The sequence below is a fragment of the Lycorma delicatula genome, chromosome 9 (genome assembly GCF_047948215.1).
Source record: "Lycorma delicatula isolate Av1 chromosome 9, ASM4794821v1, whole genome shotgun sequence".
NCBI classification, from domain to species: Eukaryota; Metazoa; Arthropoda; class Insecta; order Hemiptera; family Fulgoridae; genus Lycorma; species Lycorma delicatula.
The window spans coordinates 95,880,556-95,899,919 of record NC_134463.1 but is presented as its reverse complement, the minus strand read 5'-3'; the positions used below and the strand labels follow the sequence as shown (position 1 = coordinate 95,899,919).

General features: G+C 30.0%; 1 protein-coding gene across 1 annotated transcript in view; it reads right to left on the bottom strand.

Moving 5' to 3' along the window:
* tau (microtubule-associated protein tau) overlaps positions 1 to 18,284 on the bottom strand; it is a 473,926-nt gene extending 455,642 nt beyond the window's left edge. Inside the window, exon 1 of the mRNA XM_075375076.1 lies at positions 18,038 to 18,284. Coding sequence (XP_075231191.1) covers positions 18,038 to 18,104 — 67 coding nt within the window. The 5' untranslated portion in view covers positions 18,105 to 18,284. The remainder of the gene's footprint in view (positions 1 to 18,037) is intronic.
* Between the last annotated feature and the right edge of the window lie 1,080 nt (positions 18,285 to 19,364).

Here is a 19,364-nt window from a genome sequence, read left to right as displayed (position 1 = left end):
TGCGTCTGCGGGAAGGTCCAGTCGAACGAACATAAAATGTTCGACTGCCCAGCTCTTGTGGGGAAGCCAGACCTCAGGCCACCCTGGAACTTAGAGGTCAAGGGGAAAATTGGCCACTCACAAAAGGCGAGTCAATGTGGCGTGAGCCGCATTGTCGGACTGTGTGGGTGTTCCTTAATGCCGTTGCTTTGTTCAACCGGCATCAGTAGTTTATTTAAGGACTCCTACCTCGCTGCTGTGGGAAGCTACCCGAGAGTTATGGCTGGCCATCAGCCAATTAAAGCTCGAAGCGCTTTAATATTGGTGGACAAGTACTTTCTGACATTCAGCGACCTAGGCGTGCCAGCAAATTGCTGTCTTGACGAGGTAAATTTAATTTATTGAATATCATATATATTTTAGTAGTTGACGAGGTGGGCCTACCCATTTTAGAATATATGACTAGTGAGCGGTGGGACACAAAGCAAGTGATGTGTGGCACTATGCTTAGTTCGCTCACGCAATTTGGTTAGCTCTAGGAGCTAGTTAGGACACTGGTTGCTAAACTGATTCGAGGTCCAGTAGCCGTTTGTGGACAGAGATTCGGTCTTATGCTTTAGGGTGACCGAATGGGGTGGTGGTGGGAGAAATGCCATGCAAATCAAAACTGAAGATAGAGTTGTTATAAACACTATGATTTAAAAGATTTAATCTTGACGGAGTGCAAAAAGAGTTAGATACCACTGTAAAGGATTCTTCCCTTTCATTTTCGACAGTAAAAAGTAGGCTGCTAAATTTAATTGTGATCTTATATCCATTCAAGATCGTTTACAAAAAGTAGTAAAAGTAGTTTACAGTTCGGGACGCTCAAAAACGGCTACAATGAAAGAAATCAAAACAAAAATCCACAATCCCGTGTTAAATGATCGCCTACTGTAGTACATACGCGAGATGGCTGACATCGCAATATCTGAATAAAACGTATCCACTACATGATCTTTTTGGAATAAAAAACCTGAAGAAGCTAAAACGATTCCATTTGTAGGAAAAATCATTTCTTCGGTTTTTTGGGGATTATCATAGTATAGTGCTCATATACTGCCTAGAAAAAGGCAGGATCATTATCGGGGAGTTTTACGGTTCACCAATGAACCGATTTAAGCGTGCTATTCAGGATGAACTTTCGCATTTGACTAAAAAAGAACTGACGTATTATCACCACGAAGTGTGCCTGTATTCATGTCTCGATTTACTTTTGCAAAACTTCATGACCTATGCATACTTCCACAAACGTTCTATTCGCTGAAATTAGCTTCCAGCGATTACTTGCAGTTCTCAAACCTAAAGAAATAGCTCGCTGGACAAAAATTCACTTCAAATGATGAGGTCAAAGTTGAGACAACCGTTTATTTTGCAGAGTTGGACAAATACTGAGGGTTCGTTGGTCTAAATTATCGAATTGCAAAGTAATTACGTTGAAAAATAGAAATTTCTGAAAAATCTTGTGTTTTCTTTCTCAGGCTGAGAATTTTCCGAACGGCCCTCGTAAATCTGGCACGAGATGTTTAATTACACCTTTTGTTTTACAAATATCAGTTTAGCCACGTTCTAATAATGGTTGTTTTACACTATTATGCATATTTCCTTTTTTTAGCTTATCAAAACGAACTTACTGGATTTTAAATTTTAAAAAATGACTCCTTATTGAGATAATTGTGAATTCGAAGGTTATTCATAATTAAAATATTATTAAATTGGAAATTTATTTTCCAGCAAATTTAAAATTTCACAATTCTATTTTTAAATAAATTAGAAAATGTTAATTTTAACGAGAAGTTATATATTAAAGCTTTTAATTCCTTCTTTCATTTTACTTCCCCCCCCCCCCCCTATTTATTTCTGATTTATGTCACAATCTGGATCTAACAACGTTACATTTCTTTCTAATGTAATAAAAAAATAACATTTTTATGTTTCAGAATTAAATAAAACTTAACGTCGTACAAAAGGTAATTTAATTAAAACAAATCAATCGATAAACTACTTATTTGTAAACTACGTAATTTTAAACAATCTAAGTTTAATACAAATAAATGCTGATTATGTTTTGTATAAATACGTAGACATCTCCATGACTATTATATAAAAAAAATAATAAGTAAATGAAACAGAAATAATTATTTGTAATTTTGGTACGACTGAGACAATTTTAACAAAAGTATAATGTGTTTAATTAGGTTTCTCTTTGCTTATTATATACTCCGTAAACCTTTATCTCAATTTCTCTTACGTTAGTGATTCGATTTTTTTTTGTTATCTACATTCTTTAAATAGCTGTCCTATTTTTACATTGTGATTTTCCTTAATATTAAGTTAGATATTTGGCAACGTTTTTATTTTTTATTACAAAAAGAATTAAGTTAACGCAATTCTTTTATTACAATACTAAGCTTGGAAATATTACTAAATTTATTTTGTAATGATCGTCCTAAATACAGATGAATATCAGCAAGTTCATACCGCAGTGCTTTTAACGTTATAACATTTGAAATTCTAGACACGTAATGTAGGCCAAAGAAAAAAGGAGAGTTGTCCCACGCATTTGCATTAGAATGCTGCTTTATCATTCGCACCACTCAAACTATGTATTACAACTTCATTTAGACATATTTAGTTAGATCAGTTCTTTCTTTGTCAATAGATCTTAACTAAATCCATACTTAGACTACAAAACCATTTTAGGTAATAATATTTTGAACGACAAATAATAATAAATATTACTATTTTAAAATTATGCCAGCTGTTAAAAATAATCTTGTGTTTGTTGTGTTTATGTCATTAAAGATGATTTATTAGAAACGAATTATTCTTGGTTAGTAAATAATTTGCTCCATTTAAGGAAATCATTAATAATTTTCAAATATATAACCTATCATAAATGAAAATAGTCAAATTAATTCTTGTTTTTACCTTGTACTAATATAAATTGTTACACCAATCTTTTGTATTGTGTATAAATCGGTTAGCCGATGGAGAGTGGAAAATTCTCCACTCCATTTTATATTTTAGGGGAAAATATACCCTTATTTAAATAAACATGTTTTTTCTTGTATATAATCATGAGTAATTTTGGTACATGTAAGGAGTCCATTGTACCAGTCTTATCTCCAACACATAGAAGGAGAGCTCCTTTACTTTAATTTCATCAGAAAGAACTCGTTGGTACCCATTAATTATTAAATCCATTCGCAAGCAAATAATCCGTGGTAGATAACACACAAGATACTCTTTTATACATATTAATAGATTCTCAAGGAAAATTAGCATCTGATTCTAATCTACAAGGGTCAATCCAGTGACCCAAGGGTGGTTGCTTGACCAATTAAAAAAAATTGAAACTTACCCACTTGTTTCCTACATGTCTCAGGACCTTAAAACTATTTTTTTTTTTTTTAATTTTTATTTAAGTAGTTTACCTGTTGCGGCCATTTTTGTTATGGTGAGCATACCTATTTTTGTGATTGTAAGGACTTACGGAAAAAATCATAACTAAAATTAGCTCTGGAAGGATGAAACAAAAATCAATTTATTAATATTTTCTCAAGGTAAATGATTGGTCCAGTGGTTTATTTACCTCTCTCTTCTTTCTATGAGAAAATTACCAATAAAGTTGAACATGAAAAACGGTGAAATTTCACTTTTGGTAATTTTTTTCAAGAAGCACGGATGGCATAAACAGTTTGAATTATTTTTTTATATGTATGTATGTGTTACTAGTTCTACCATAAACAATATTAATTGGTGATATATTTATCCCTAAATCTTTATGAATTTTTGAAAATTAATTTTTTTTTTAAATTCAAATTTTGGCATCAAATAACTCTGTTGGCGCTGTTGATAAAAATCTCAAATTTGCACAACTTGCACTGTTTTTGTAGATGTTTGTGGCAAATAAAAAAGTTTCTTGTGTATTGTACTAAAGTTATAAACCTCTTAAAAGCATGAAAAACCTATTTAGAGCAATACCATTTTGACTCACTAAATTCTTATCTTCTTGGCACATTAATATTTCTATACTTTTTACTATAGATGAAATGGACTTGTTTGAACCATTCACCTGCAGTATTCATGTTATAACAGGCGCTTGAAGTCATTTCCAGTACTCAGGAAAATTCATGTTGCAACATGATCATTTAGCTTTGCTATTCCAGACTGGTCAGTGATGAGTTCATAACTTTATAGAGTGTCTCAAATTTCATTTTGTGTTTGGAAGTGTTTATTAAATAAATAAGTTTTACTTAATAATATTATATTTGCAAATTTTAAAATCAGTTAAATTTTTAAATTATTTTCAAGTTATTTCAGATAAAACAATGTTCCATAGGAATTTATGTGAATGAAGAGTGTCATGGTAAAGTGCTTAAAGAACTCATTAAAATTTGTGAATTTAGTGATGAAAACCAACAACTTACTTTTTTTGTCTGAATTTAGATGTCACTAGGTGTTAGTAAATATGAAAAATGTTTTTGCGAAAATTCAGTCACGTATATGGACAGTTCTGTTGTGACCCTTTGAGAACTCATAAAAAAACAGTTAAGAAAAACTTAAGGCAAATAACATTAGCGCAAGCTTTTAAAGAAACATTTTTCCAAATTTAAATTTAGTTCCAGGAAAATCTCTTTACGTTAACCATTTCAAAATTATTTTTTCAAAAATGTAAAAATTGTCAAAAGTGGTAGATAGTAGCCTCGAAAATGACAATATGCAGGTTCATTTTTTTCACCCAGCTCGACCACGAACATAATTTCAAAAGTCTCAAGAAGACAAAGTGTGGGTACCGATCTGCAAAGTCCTAAAAAGTTGATACCACTTGAATTAACTACAGTGAAGGGTCGTTCTCAGACAATTTCAAGAGAATTATCAGAAGATATAACATAGCTGTTGGTTAACCACACTAAATAATAAACTTTCATTACTACAAAAACAGGCTATTTTATTGTAGAATAATTAAAATTTTGCTAAAATGTATTTCTTCTTCGATAGTGTTTACAAAAATAAACCAATATAAAAATAAAAATGAATTCTTGAAAAAAGATGTAGGCTACTCATTGAAATCTCAGTTTGGATAAGTTTTACAAACATTTTTGAATCAAAATTATTAGGTTACTGGTATTGGTTAAGTTATCATTAAATTACGACCTATCATTAATAATTTAAAAAAAAAAATTATTTCAAAAATATTGAAAACGTCAACTTCAACAACATAGGGGCTAAATATAAAAAAAATATATAAAAAATGTAAAGTGCAAAGAAGACAAGAAACCTCCTTGGAGCACTTATTAAGTGAGTCAAAATGGTATCGCTTTTAACAGGTTTTTGGTAATTTTTGAGAGGTTATAACTTTTTTATTAGTATAAAACACAAGAAACTTTTTATTTCCCATAAACATTTACAAAAACATTGAAAGTTGTTCAAATTTGAGATTTTTATCACCAGCTCCTTCGGAGTTATTTGAAGCCAAAATTTGAATTTGAATAAAAATTAAATTTTCAAAAATTCATAAAGATTTAGGGGTAAGTATATCACCCATTAATACTGTTTATGGTAGAAATAAAATAAAATATACCTACATATAAAAAAATAACAGAAACTGTGTATGCTATCCGTGCTTCTTGAAAAAAATTACCAAAAGTGAAATTTCACCGTTTTTCATGTTCAACTTCATTAGTAATTTTGTCATAGAAATAAGATAGATAGGTAAATAAACCACTGAACCAATCTTTTACCTTGAGAAAATTTAATTAAATTGCTTTTTGTTTCATCCTTCCAAGACTAATAGCATTTTAGTTATGATTTTTTCCGTAAACCTTTACAATCACAAAAATAGGTGTGCGTACCTTAACAAAACTGGCCGCCACAGGTAAATTGCTTAAATAAAAAATTTAAAAAAATAGTTTAAAGTCCTGAAACATGTAGGAAATAAGTAGGTAAGTTTCAATTTATTTTGAATTGGTCAAGCAACCAGTTTATGGTTTTTTGGGTCACTTCAAATGGATTGAATCACAAGGGAAATGTGAAGGGAGATATCTGTTTTACTTCAATAAAAACCCGATTTTCAAATTTTTTTTTTTATTAGCTGAGTTTGCATTAATTTTCTCAGAATTAAATTCTCTACAAGTTTTGTTACTAAATCATCCGCATTTATTACTCATTTAACAAAGTTATTGTACTACAAACCTTAGATGGGTTTCCCCCAATCGGTATATCACACAGTTTCTCTCCGAGCATGGTGCCTTTCGGGCGAGTTTGGCTAGGTTAGTTTGGTGGATTCGAGTCAGTGCCCGGATTGTAGGACTGATGATACAGTAAACCAGGTCCTCTATGTCTGTCCCCGATATGAGGTCGAACGTTCACGAGGTGTTAGGGAACTTGAGAGAATACATTCCTTTCTGGATCTCCGTATTAACTTGATGATCCGCGAGAAGTTGACTATAGTGTCCGGTTTTCTTCGCACCCTTGCGGTGTGTAGATCTGCAGAGGGAGTTTAGTCGAGATATGTGATCGTGGCAGGATCCCGGGTGGCTAGGGTTCTGCCCTAGGCATTGGATTGGATGGAGGTAGGCACATTGGCATCGTGCCACGGTTATAGTGATACTGTTTGAGATTCAGTTTGGGGCTCCCGCTGGCGGAGGTGGCCGCGCTGCCGGGGTATGGTAGCCCGTGCGACCGTTGGCGAGGTTTCGTTCCGCCGGTGGCGGTCCTGATTGAGACTTGGTAATGCCGCGCGAGACTCCATGATAGGACCGGGTGCGGGTGCGAGGTTTGTCCCTGGCTTCTGTGCGGACCGGAATGAGGTTACGTTCCCCTTGTTAGGCGACTTAATTTGGTCGACTTATTTGGGTGTAGGTCTGAATTTCTATGTTGCGTAAAACATAACTTTGATTGGTATGAGTGTAGAACTGATTTTACTTACAACTCGCTCGTTTTCTGAGGCATTCACAATCACGAACGGTGCTGTCAAATTTGGACTAGGCGCGGGGTCCGCGCATTCGCGGTTTCGGTTAGTTAGTTTGAGCCTATCATATTAGGTTGGATGTGAAGATATCCGTTTGAGGCTTACGTGAAGGCAAAATTTGTCTGCCGAGGATTTACATCGGTGGCATCCCGACCGAGGCCTGCCTGATGTCTGTGAGATGTAATTAGTTAGAGGGTCTAAAGACGACCTCCGGTTAAGCCCCTCAGGGCTTGGAACGGAGGGGGTGGTGTGGCCACCGATAACGTCACAAAGTGGGTGTATTCCCTCTACGGGTTGGGATGTACTAGAAACCTAAAAAAAGCTTGTTTTTCGACACTAAATTTTGTGTTTTACGTCAGATATCTTAAAAACTACTAAAGTTACAGTTATCAGACTTGTTTTAACATATTTCCCAGCTCAAATTACAAAAGAAACCACCAACATTACTCCTTAGTCCTTAGGTCCAAAAAATTATAGTAGGATTTCTTTTTATTTGAAGGGCTGAAATCCGGGTGAAATTTTTCACTAGCCGTAACTCTAAAATAAAGCGTTCTCACACCTATGTTTATATGAACCTTTCTCATTATTTTTACCAGTGGAACATGTCCTGAAAGTTTCTCCGTTTCTTTGTGGAACACGCTGTATAATCGTTTCTAACAGGTTATTGAAATGGCGTTTATTTATCTGAAACGTAGTATTGCGTCAGTAATTCTTAACTAGTCCGTTTTCTACTCACTATAAATACAGTATAGATTTACTATCCGTACTAATTAAGTTGGTGTAAAAGTTACCCGATTAAATTTTATGAGTTTATAGTGAACCAAGTTTATTTCGTGTCTGTTAACAATTTACTTGAAATGTTATTAGAGGCTATTTTTTCACGAATTTTGAAATAACCTTTTCTTTGAGATGATATTCTGTAAAAGTTTTTAACTATATAGCGGGGGGATAAAGTAATCAATGAAATAGACGACTGACGCCGTTGCGTTGGTAATAATAAATTGGTTTCAACTTTGTTTCCTTTCATCATTAAAGTTAAATAAAATTAAGTAAGTTTATTAAAAATTAAAACTAACTAGAATAAAATTAAATAAATGTTAAGGTATACTATTTAAATTCGTGTATCTATATTTTAAAAAAAAAGTAAATAACTAGTTTTGCGGATTTTAAACTTCAGATTCATTAAATCAAACAAATATTTATTGTGATGAAATAAATAGTGATAGATCCATCTCATTATAACTTGTGAATTATTCACCTCACAAAAAAATTTTCTTATTAAACAAAATATTGTGTTAAATTTTTTTTAATCATTTTTAATATAAAATTAAAAATAAAATAAGCTAAAAACTGAAATCGAGAAAGCGGAATTAGTTGCCATTTTCCATAAAATTCTAAAAAAATTCTACTGTTAATATTTTACCAAAATAACCACTTCCTTTCAATGTTTTTTTTCGTTTTGCTGGATTTGTTTATTTAAAATCAGCTCCTCCAAATTGAACATGACGTATGAGTATGACAAACTTGAAATAGAACCGTCCAATGATAATCCTCAACGAGTCTTGATTTTGAGGATGATAATTTTTGAGGATTATCATCCTGAAAAAACAAGAAAACTAGTGACTATGAAATAATTTGATAGTGTCTATGAATTTAGTTAAATATATTCACACCATTAATCAAGTGGGATATGTTAATAGAACAGAAATAAATAAAACATTAACTTTAAACAGAACAGCAATAAATGAAATATTAACATTAAAATAAACGTAAACATCCGTAAATTTGTATAACGGAGAATAAAACAAGTATAATAATAATTGGTATCTCAAACAAGCCGGATTAAAATAAGGGTCCAACAACCAGATCACATACATGGAGTCTTTTCAGCCTTCTAACGTCCTCATTGTTGTCGAGCAAATTCAAACCTAGATTATTAACGTGTTTCTCCATCCTGTATACATCTGGACATTAAGACGTTTAACTTTATCTCGAAAGTATGGAATTCCTATGGAATCTTGTATCTCAGTATTCCTCGTGAACCACGGTGCTTGTGTTATGCTCTGTAGTATTTTATTCTGGAAACGTTGAACGATCTCCCCTTTTTAGATTGAAAAAAATCGGATGTGAACACCACCACATGACCTCTTTGTACGCCTATTAAATTACAATTTTTAAAAGTTCATAAAACTTTATTTCACTAATAACTCTGATTTTTTTTTTCATATATATATATATATATATATATATATATATATATATATTTTTTTTATTGTTATTATTGAATTATTATTTATTGTAAAGCCTTTTTACAATCACAGGTTAATAATTATTAATAAATCAAAATATTTAAATTAAAAAAAAGGAGATGAAGTCGGATTTGAACCGATGTACCTTCCCCTTCTAAGATCAAAATATTTCATTAATTAAAATTTTATTTGGCTATAACTCTGGAACCAATGAAAATAAGTACCACTTATGAGCTCTTAATCAGGGCTTATTACTGCAAGTAAGAAAGACTCAAAAATCCAAATTTTTTTGGATTTTGGGCATTTTTGAACACCTTTTATCTAGTCGAATGCAATCAAAATGGGAGTTGCTCAACTAGATGTGACAACAATCCTAAATCCAAAATTTCAACATCCTACGGCAAATTGTTTTTGAGTTATGCGGGATACATAAGTACGTAGGTACAGATTTCACACCAAAACTAATCAAAACGGATATTTCCGTTGAAATCTGAAAACGGAAATCTTTTGCAATCACAGTACTTCCTTTATTTCGTACAAGGAAGTAAAAATACAATTTAATTAATAATATAACAGAGTTTTCTTATATTAAACCCCAAAAAGTGTTATTTTTAAATCCAGTGTTTGTGCTTTACGCCAGATATCTTTAAAACGGAAGTACAGTACTAGGACCCATTTTTTTTAATATGTTTAGGTCAATAACTAAAAGAAACAATTAAATTCGCCTCTTAATTTACCTTCACCGAATTTCAGGAAGTCTTCATTTCTCTGGGGGAACCAAAATCCGGGCGAAATCTTTCGCTAGCCGTAACTCGCTGACGAAGCGTTTTCGGGCCTATATTAACTTTTCTCCTATTTTTAGTTAGAATCAGCTTCCGAGAGATTACCGTATAGTTTTGAATCAACCCTTATAATTTGTATGAAAAAAATCTGATGTGGACACCACATGTCATTCTTGTACGCCTATTATATTAATTACATTTTTTTTGTTCATAAAATTTTATTTCATTAATAACTTCTGATATTTTTTCATAATTTTTTTCATTGTTATTATTGTAAAACGTTTTTTACAATCAGAGGTTAATAATTATTAATAAATCAATATATTTAAATTAAAAAAAAAGGAGATGATATCTGATTCAAACCGATGTGCCTTTCCCTTGTAAGATCCAAATAATTGATTAATTAAAATTTTATTTGGCTATAACTCTGGAACCAATGAAAATAAGTATCGCTTATCATACATTGTTGAAAAGATCTAAATGAGAGCTTATTACTCCAGTTAAGAACAAGTCGAAAATCCAAGGGTTTTTGGATTTTGGGCTTTTTGGTAATTATTAGTCCGGTCGATTGCAACCCAAAGGGGAGGTGCACAACTAGATGTTACAACATTCATAAATCAACATTTCAACATTCTACGGCTAATCGTTTTTGAGTTATGCGAGATACATTCTCACATACGTACGTACAGACGTCACGTTGAAACTAGTCAAAATGGATTCAGTGATGTTCAAAATGGATATTTCCGAAATGAATTTTTCCGATATTTCCTGAAAACCGAAATTTTTCGCGATCACAATACTTCCTTTACTTCGTACAAGGAAGTAAAAATAATACCGGTCCAATATAATTTCCGTTACATTAATGCACCCTTTCAAACTGTTACTGTGCTCAATGCATCTACAGACTGTGTCTTATGTATTAATGTAAAGATGTTAAATTAGCTGAATTTTTCAGAAAAAAATAGTCTACGGTGAAATTAAAAATTATAACTGTTGCTATGACCAATATTTATAGTTTTAAAAAAATTTAATAAAATAATTTATAGACTAGCTGGATTACAACTGGATTGAGTAGGGACAATGTTAATTTTTTTTTTTAATTTATCCTTTTTAATTTCGAACTCGATTAAATTATTTGGTTACTCATATTTAATGCAACTAATAATTTATCGAATCACTGTAAAAAAAAAAAAAAATAAAATAATAAACTAAGGAATTTTTTAAAAATTATTTGAAATTACTTAAACATCTTTGGTCTACTTGATTATTACACAAATTATCCAATAAAAAAATATATATACATAAATTTTAAATTTTATTCTAAAGAAAGAATTTCATATTGGAGTATATTTTTATTAAATAGATGTATGTAATGTTTTTTTAATGTCGTTACTAAGTACAATGTAAGCTGAAGAAGGTATATTGCGCAATATTACGGTATAAAAAGTGTTGCCGTTTTGGATAGAATTATTTGACTGAATATTTTTATTTTCATCGATGTCGTTTTTTATCAAATCAAACGTACTCAAAAATTTTTCCTAATATATATTAATAACTTCCAATCATCCTCAGGGACGCGGCTTTTATAGTTAATAATGTAAAATATGTACGGAAAGTAAGATAATTATTATTCTTCATAAAAATCAAAATTATATATATATATATATATATATATACATACGGTAAATCGGTAAAGCGTATGGAATTTTATTTAGAATTTATAGTGGAACGGTTGAGGTATCATTTTATAGTAATCTGTAATTTTCATAAAACTATTGATTTGATTCAATGTTAACTAATTAATTACACGGCAGACAACCCACCTATAATCGATTTCTTGTTAACTCGATTCATCATACACATCACTTCTGCGCAGGGACTTCGGTTTTTTAATTCAGTAATATTGAAAGGTAAGGACGGAACATAAAAAAAAATTATTTTTAAACGAATCGCCTAGTTGGAAATACGTTTTTTTTGGTAATATATGTCTAAGAGTAGAATGACGAAATTTTCTAGCATCTATAGGAACATGAAAATATTTATGGCATTCTGATTTAAAAATAGCGTACCCAGTATAGGCGTATAGGCACTCTGAAACTGCAAAACCCCCTATTTCTACTTGATATTATTGATAACATTTAATTTAATCTTTTTTCTTTAATTCTTTCTTTATACAAATATAATCCTTAAGCTTAATGTTAGTAGCCATCCCCCGGTTTATGAAAAAGATACAAAAATCTTAGTACGGAATTGTGCACTTCACAGTTCCACAGTTGTTTAGCTGTTGTGCGCATGCGCACATAGGAAGCTGCACTCGAGGCTACGTGGGAGAGAGAGAGAGAGAGAGAGAGAGAGAGAGCACTGTCGCTTCCTCAGTGCCGACCCTGGCGTGCTGGTAAGGTAGTTTTTTTTTCTCCACGTGTGTAGTACGGAACGTTCCTTGTTCGTTACAATTCTACTTAATCGGTAGAAGGAATATGAAAGCTATTTAGTTGTTTTATCAGTAGCGATCAGAAGATGGCGTAAAGAAAGGGCTTTTGATCGCCAAATTTGTCCAATAACACGCTGGAAGGGCGAAAGAGAAGGTAATTACTAAAAACTAATTATGTATTTGTTTCTGTGTACTTGGAAATTTAAATTAAGCACCGTTAAACTATAGTGTTTTTAAGCGGATATTTTATTAATTTATTATCTAATAATACTAAAAAATATTATCTGTATTGATATTTTATTATTTATTCGGTTAAAGCGTGTACCATATTCTTGAATGTGATAAAGTGTAAAATTAGATTATTATCCTGCTTCCAGCTATTCTATTTGATTCATTTTTTCGGTTTTTTTATTTTACAGAAAACTTTAACCGTGACCTTGAGAAGGCCCAGAAAAAGATCTTCTGTAGCAGCACCCCCACTAATTTTAGCTACGAGCCGCCACTGAACAAACCGGTACATTTTAACTTGACTAAGAGAATAAAACACTTCAATCGCTTTTAGACTATTACGAACACTCCAAGATTCACATGAAATTTTACTGTAATAGAGCGTGCTCTTGTCTTACGATTTAATGTAATACATCGAATTGGTATTAAATATTACGTTTTTCAGGATTTCCTTTTTTTATTTACTATAAAGAAACCATTTTGGTAGTTGAAATTAATGAATGCTACAAGCCCTCCTTGAATCACATAATTCATGTTTCACTTTAAATTAACACCTAAACCGATATGTAAGCATCCAGAATAAACTTCTATACGTCTTTAAAAAGTCCTTAAAGAGAAAGTTAATTTCTCTCTCTCTCTCTCTCTCTCTCTATATATATATATATATATATGTTCCCGCTTTCTGTCTTTCTCACGGCAAAAACATTATAATAATGATCGTTATATAAATGACGATCAAATTATTTGTGTGTTTGTGTGTGATTAATAGTTTATATCAACTAATTAAAAGTTTTACTGCAATATTATTAATAATACCTTCCATTATATGACTTTTTTTTTTCAATAAATTAATTCTAAATCCATTTCGTGATTGCTTGGAATATATTTCCGGAAATAGCTTTTATTGTAATATCTTTGATTAGATAACTATAAAGTAGTACCTCCTGTTGATATTTTCTGCACGTAATAAATAAAATAGGGATGAGTTAGCTACGTGGTGGGGGATGAAGTAGAAAGAGATTATACGTACTTGTGTCATGAACCCTTAAATGATTAATTTTATAACAGTTAAAACCCTTCTGTTTGATCCTACCCTAACCTAACCTGTTAATCCTATAAAATAATAAAAATATTATTTCAAAAATAATTATTCTATAAATTTAAATGAATTATTTTATTTTTTAAATAATAATAAATTTAATTTAAATTAAATTCCGTGTAATTTTGATTAACTTCATTTATCTCCTATTTCCTTTTGGTTTTTTAAAATTAGATTTACACCTAAAATTTTGTGTTTCAATTTGTTGTCATGATTTCTGAATTGTCACCCGGTTTTCTTATAACCATGTTTTCTTCTTTTTTTTTCATTAAATGTGTTTTAGCAATATTCTATCATTCCCCTGAACAAAACAAGTTTAAAAGAACTAAACAAACAATTTACATTTTTATAATTAGGCAAAAAAAAATGAAGATAATTTTGGGCCACGCCGGAAGTATCCGCTGTAAGAATCCAGAAAAGAAAGTATGTGTGCGTGCGTGCTCATATATCTATATAAATAAAAATTTAAATGTTCGTTTGTTCAAAATCTTAAATCTCCGAAAGTTCTTCACCGATTGCTTTGAAATTCTGACACAACATTACATTCATATACGCACGTATTTTTATATACCTACTATTTATATACACCTAAGATGTCACACCTGTGACAGGTAAATGTCACATCTGTTGTATGTAAAAGCAACATACGCTATACTAAATATTTTACGAATCCATTTCAATGTTTCCGATATGTGCGTCCGTTATAGACTAAAAAACTACTGGACCGATTTACGCGTGGAGAAAAAGGGAAAAATTGTAAAAGGGAAAAGGGAAGAAGGGGAAAATAGAAAAAATAAAAAAAGGGGAAAACAGGGAAAAGGAGATGTAAAGGGGTAGCAGAAAAAAGAAAAGGGAAAGGAGAAAAGAGGAAGGGGAAAAGGAAAATAAAAGAAAGAGAAATGTGGGAAGGGAAGGTAAATGTAGCTGTAAGGGGAAATTGGGAAAAGGGAATATGGTAAAATGGAAGTGGGGAAAAAGGAAAATGGGAAAAGAGGAAAAGTAAAGGGGGGAAAGGGAAAGGGAAAGGTTAAATTTTGTGAAGTTACTTAATGTTTTATCGAACTTTCAATTGTATTCATTTAATCTATATATATATATATATATATATATATACTCAAATCTAGCAATAGCGAAGCATCGCCGGGTGTGCTAGTGTGTATACATATATATACACACACACACACACACACACACACACACACACACACACACACACACAAACCTATATATACACAGTAGTATAATAATTATAGTTAATCTTTTAAACCAATTTTGAAAATATTTTTATTGATGTTATTTTAATTAAATGGATTACTCTTGGATCAATATGAAATTTCTCTAGACAATATTTGTAAAATGACACTCAGCACATATATAAAAATTTTAATTTCTTTTAGTAATTTATACATGAATAAATGGGTTAAAAGTTTACCAAAATTTTGTAAAAATAAGCTAAAAATTTTGTAATGTATTTCTCGTATATGTGATACAAAAAAGACTTAACTTCGTTATCGAAGTTAAGTCTTTTTTGAATGTGTGTGTGCGCGCGCGGGCGCGCGCGCGTGTGTGTCTTCTATGTATGAATTTATGTTGATAAAAATGTTTTTAATAAAGAAATTAGGACTTCAGAAAAAGTATTCTTTTTCTGAAGTCCTAATTTCTTGGTTTTACTATATATATATATATATATAACTAATAAAAATTATACGTGAAAAAACCGGAAAAAATATAAATAATTGTAAAACAACTTAAATTAAAGCCAAGGTGAAGCAAAACCTCTTGAGCAAATTTCATTTAGCAATTATTTTGAGAAAATCGGAAACTGAAAATTCAGAATTTATTTGATTTTAAGTACTGAAGAAGCTCCGTGAGGCCGGTCATTTCAAATAAGAATTTTAGGCGCAATTTCCATATAAAAGTTTAAATTAAAGTTAATTAAATTTATATTAAAGTTGGAGTTAAATTTTAGAGTTAAAATTTTGTACGGTAAAATTTTAACCGATTAAGGTTCGGGCTCTACGTACCGATAATTAAATGTATAAGCCGAATTAAACTGGATATTTATCTGTCAAAAATAGAAATGATGTATGTTTTGCTTTAATACAATTTTATATATTTAATTTCTTATATTTGGTTTTTGAAATATTACTTTTATTGATGAAATAAAATTCTAATGTAATGAAATTAATATTTTATTGTAAGGGTGTGTCCTGTCACAAATCTGACTACTGTTTTTTTATTTGGTGAATTTTTTTTTTTTGGTACGTATTCTAGACAATTGTGTATTTTATTAATTACCTCGTAATCAAATATAAATAACTGCGCTTTGATTTTTCTTTCCTGCTTAAAGATTTCCTAAAATAAATACTATTTTGGATTTTGCCGTACCAAAGATTTAAATAAATATATTGTACTCACTTTGTTAACGTTGCATGAATGTTAGATACCTTAAACTGTTCTAGTTATCATGTCATGATACATGAATTACTCATAAAAATAGCATTACCTTTTACCAAGCGTTATCTCATGCCAGGTTTGCAAAGAAACTTAAGTTAGATCTGGTTTCCAGTTGCTTTCTTCATAGAGTCAAATATACTATCAACATGCCAATCCTACAGGAATAAAAATAATATTTAGCCGTAAAAGTTGGCATCTTTACCCTGGTTAACATAAGGATTGCTTGTAATGAATAGCATTACTTTCAGTAAGAGTACCTCTTCTTTGAATAGCGTCACTTTGAATACCGATAAGAAAAAGTAAAAAAATAGCGTAATCCAGAAAATTAGACTATAACTTTCTAAAGTAAATTAAACGTCAAATATACTTTCTGTTCAGTAGAGAAGTTGTTGGGAAATTTCCCCTCAGTTCCAAAATAAACGAACCGTGTTATTTATTTTTTAAGTTGCATGTTTTTAATTTCCTTATTTTAATGCTCACCTTTTATTGTTCTATATTTTTTGATCTAATTTATTTTTTAATTATAAAAATCTCATAAATTTTTCCCTGTTTCTATGAAGTTTAAATAAAAATGATTTCTGAAAGAAAAAAGTACGGTTTGTAAAGATTTTAAGAAAATAGAATTTAATATAAAATTTATAACAATAATTAAAAAATATTACTTACAAAGAAATTCTATAAAAAACTTATTTTATCTACATTTCTTTTTTGTTTAAGTTAATATATATTAATGTTAGGTTTTTTATTATTAAAGTAATTAAAGAACAGATGTGGTGAAATATTTGTTCTTAATTTTACGTAAATATTTAAAAATGAAAATTGAACTGGATAATTAATATATATGTATTTTGTTTTTTTTATTTTTACATCAAAAATTATTTTTTTAAAAACATTGTCTTGTATAAATCATTACCAAAAATCTATAATTCAACATAACTTGCCATTTAAAAAATATTAAAATAAAAAATCCTATAATTTTAGTCAAAATTAATATTATTAAAATTTTATTTTGTTAAACCAATTCGATTCAGACAATTACAAAACATAATCTTAATTAATTATATACTGATAGAAATCTTAAAATTAATTTATGATTATTTGCTATTTTTTTTTTATTTTTTGTAAAAAAATATAGAAGATATTATTTTGTGTTTACTAGTAAAATAATACTTTTGAAATTAATTCTTTTAATAATCCTTAAAAAACAGAAAAAAATGGTAATGGACTTGCCCAAACCCGCTCATCCAGTTTAATTTTGAGCTATCTTCATAGCTCGAAATTCATCTTCATATATCATCATAAAGATAGATAAAATTACGTTATTTATTTAATGTTAACTTTTTTTTTTTTAATTAAAAAACGAGAATCCCAGTTTTAAAATTAAAAAATTAATAGGATTTTCTGATAGTATAGTTAAAATTTGATTATATATGTTTTAATTACAACAGTTACTTACTTCCATAACACTAAAAATTGTTATTTATTAATATTATTTACTTAACGATTTGTACAAGAATAGAAATAAAAAGAAAAATAATATTCTAGAATAATTGCGCAAAACTTTAATTTTCAGAAGTAGTAAGTTTTTGAAATAAATAAATAATTTTTTAACAATTATATTTATTGAAATATAAAATAAAATAAAAATATAATTTAGAATTATTTTTTGTAAAAAGTTACTTTAACGTAAAAGGTTATGAAATGCAAAGATAAAGGGATGCTGTAATGCAGACTTAAGATGGGGGGATGCTGAATCGATTTCATCTTGTATCGAATTTATTTATTTTTTTCCTTTACCTGCATTGTTTAAGACTGGAGGTTCCTCTTCTTTGGGGCTAACCGAGGGGCGGGGATTTTCCGCCATATCCAAATATTAATCCAAATAAAATAAATATATTAATAAAAAAATAGTTCGTCTGTAATTAAAGAAAAGAGCCGCACTGATAACGTCCGATGCAAAATCACTGACCGATCGCCCGTCGCCGCTAGTAGCGCTGTTGCAAAGATAACCCAGCTGTATCCTGCTGCAAACTGTCTGGGATCGCGGAATTAAAACAAAGCTATTGCTAGCGCTACGTAGCGGAATTATTATAAACCTCTTTCTGTTATTGACCAACCCAGTTACTCATCAGATGTTCCACACATGGAAACGCTTTGTTTTTTTTTGTTTTTTTATTACTTTTTTTTTGTTCTTTTATTTGGTAACACTAATACGAAGATTTATTGAATAGAAGTGTTGAATACTGTAATTAAAACATAGTACATGTGGTCTAAAATCTTTTAATAAAATAACAACCAATTTTTTTTTTCTAATGATTATTACATTTAAAAAAAACCCATTATTAATAAAAGTAAAGTTATAACTTATCTTATCTTATAACTGTATGAAAGAAATAAAAACCACTAAAAAAAAAAAAAAATATATATATAATGTGGATCTGTAGATTCAGAAGAAAAAATCTCATTACAAATTAATTCTTACGCATTAATATGTAATAATACTTGTAGACTTGAATTTTTCCTAAAAGTTTCAACAAATAAAAATTCAATAAATAAATAAATAAAATAATATAAATAAATTTCACATGTTAGCATTCATAAGATGGTTTCTTTTTTTTATTATCAATTCATCAAAATACAACCATATTTTATTGATTACATTTTTTATCAAGTTATCATCATGTGTGATATCAAAAATAAAACTGATGCAATGAATCATATAACTTTAGATTGTATACTTTGCAGTCGGATACTATATGACTAATTCTTTATAGGATTTATAAAGAAAACAATTAAATTTATATTGCTTTTGAATAAGGTTCAGATTTAATAATTTATCTATGTAAATTAAGAATGTACACATACATAAAATAATACAATTTGTATTATTATTTTTTATTATTATTATCTTTTTTGGCAGCATAGAATCATTTTATTCAGTCCACTATCCAAGTCTCTTCAATGGGACTGTTTGGGCCTTGCGATCCTCTCAGTACTTTTTCATACGTTCTGATCTTTCTGTCCTTTCTAATGTTGAAAATGTTCATGATGTGAGTTTTTTCTTTTGAGTGTGAAGTGATTGTTTTTCTTCTTTTTTCTTGTTTAATATTATCTTGTATTTTAT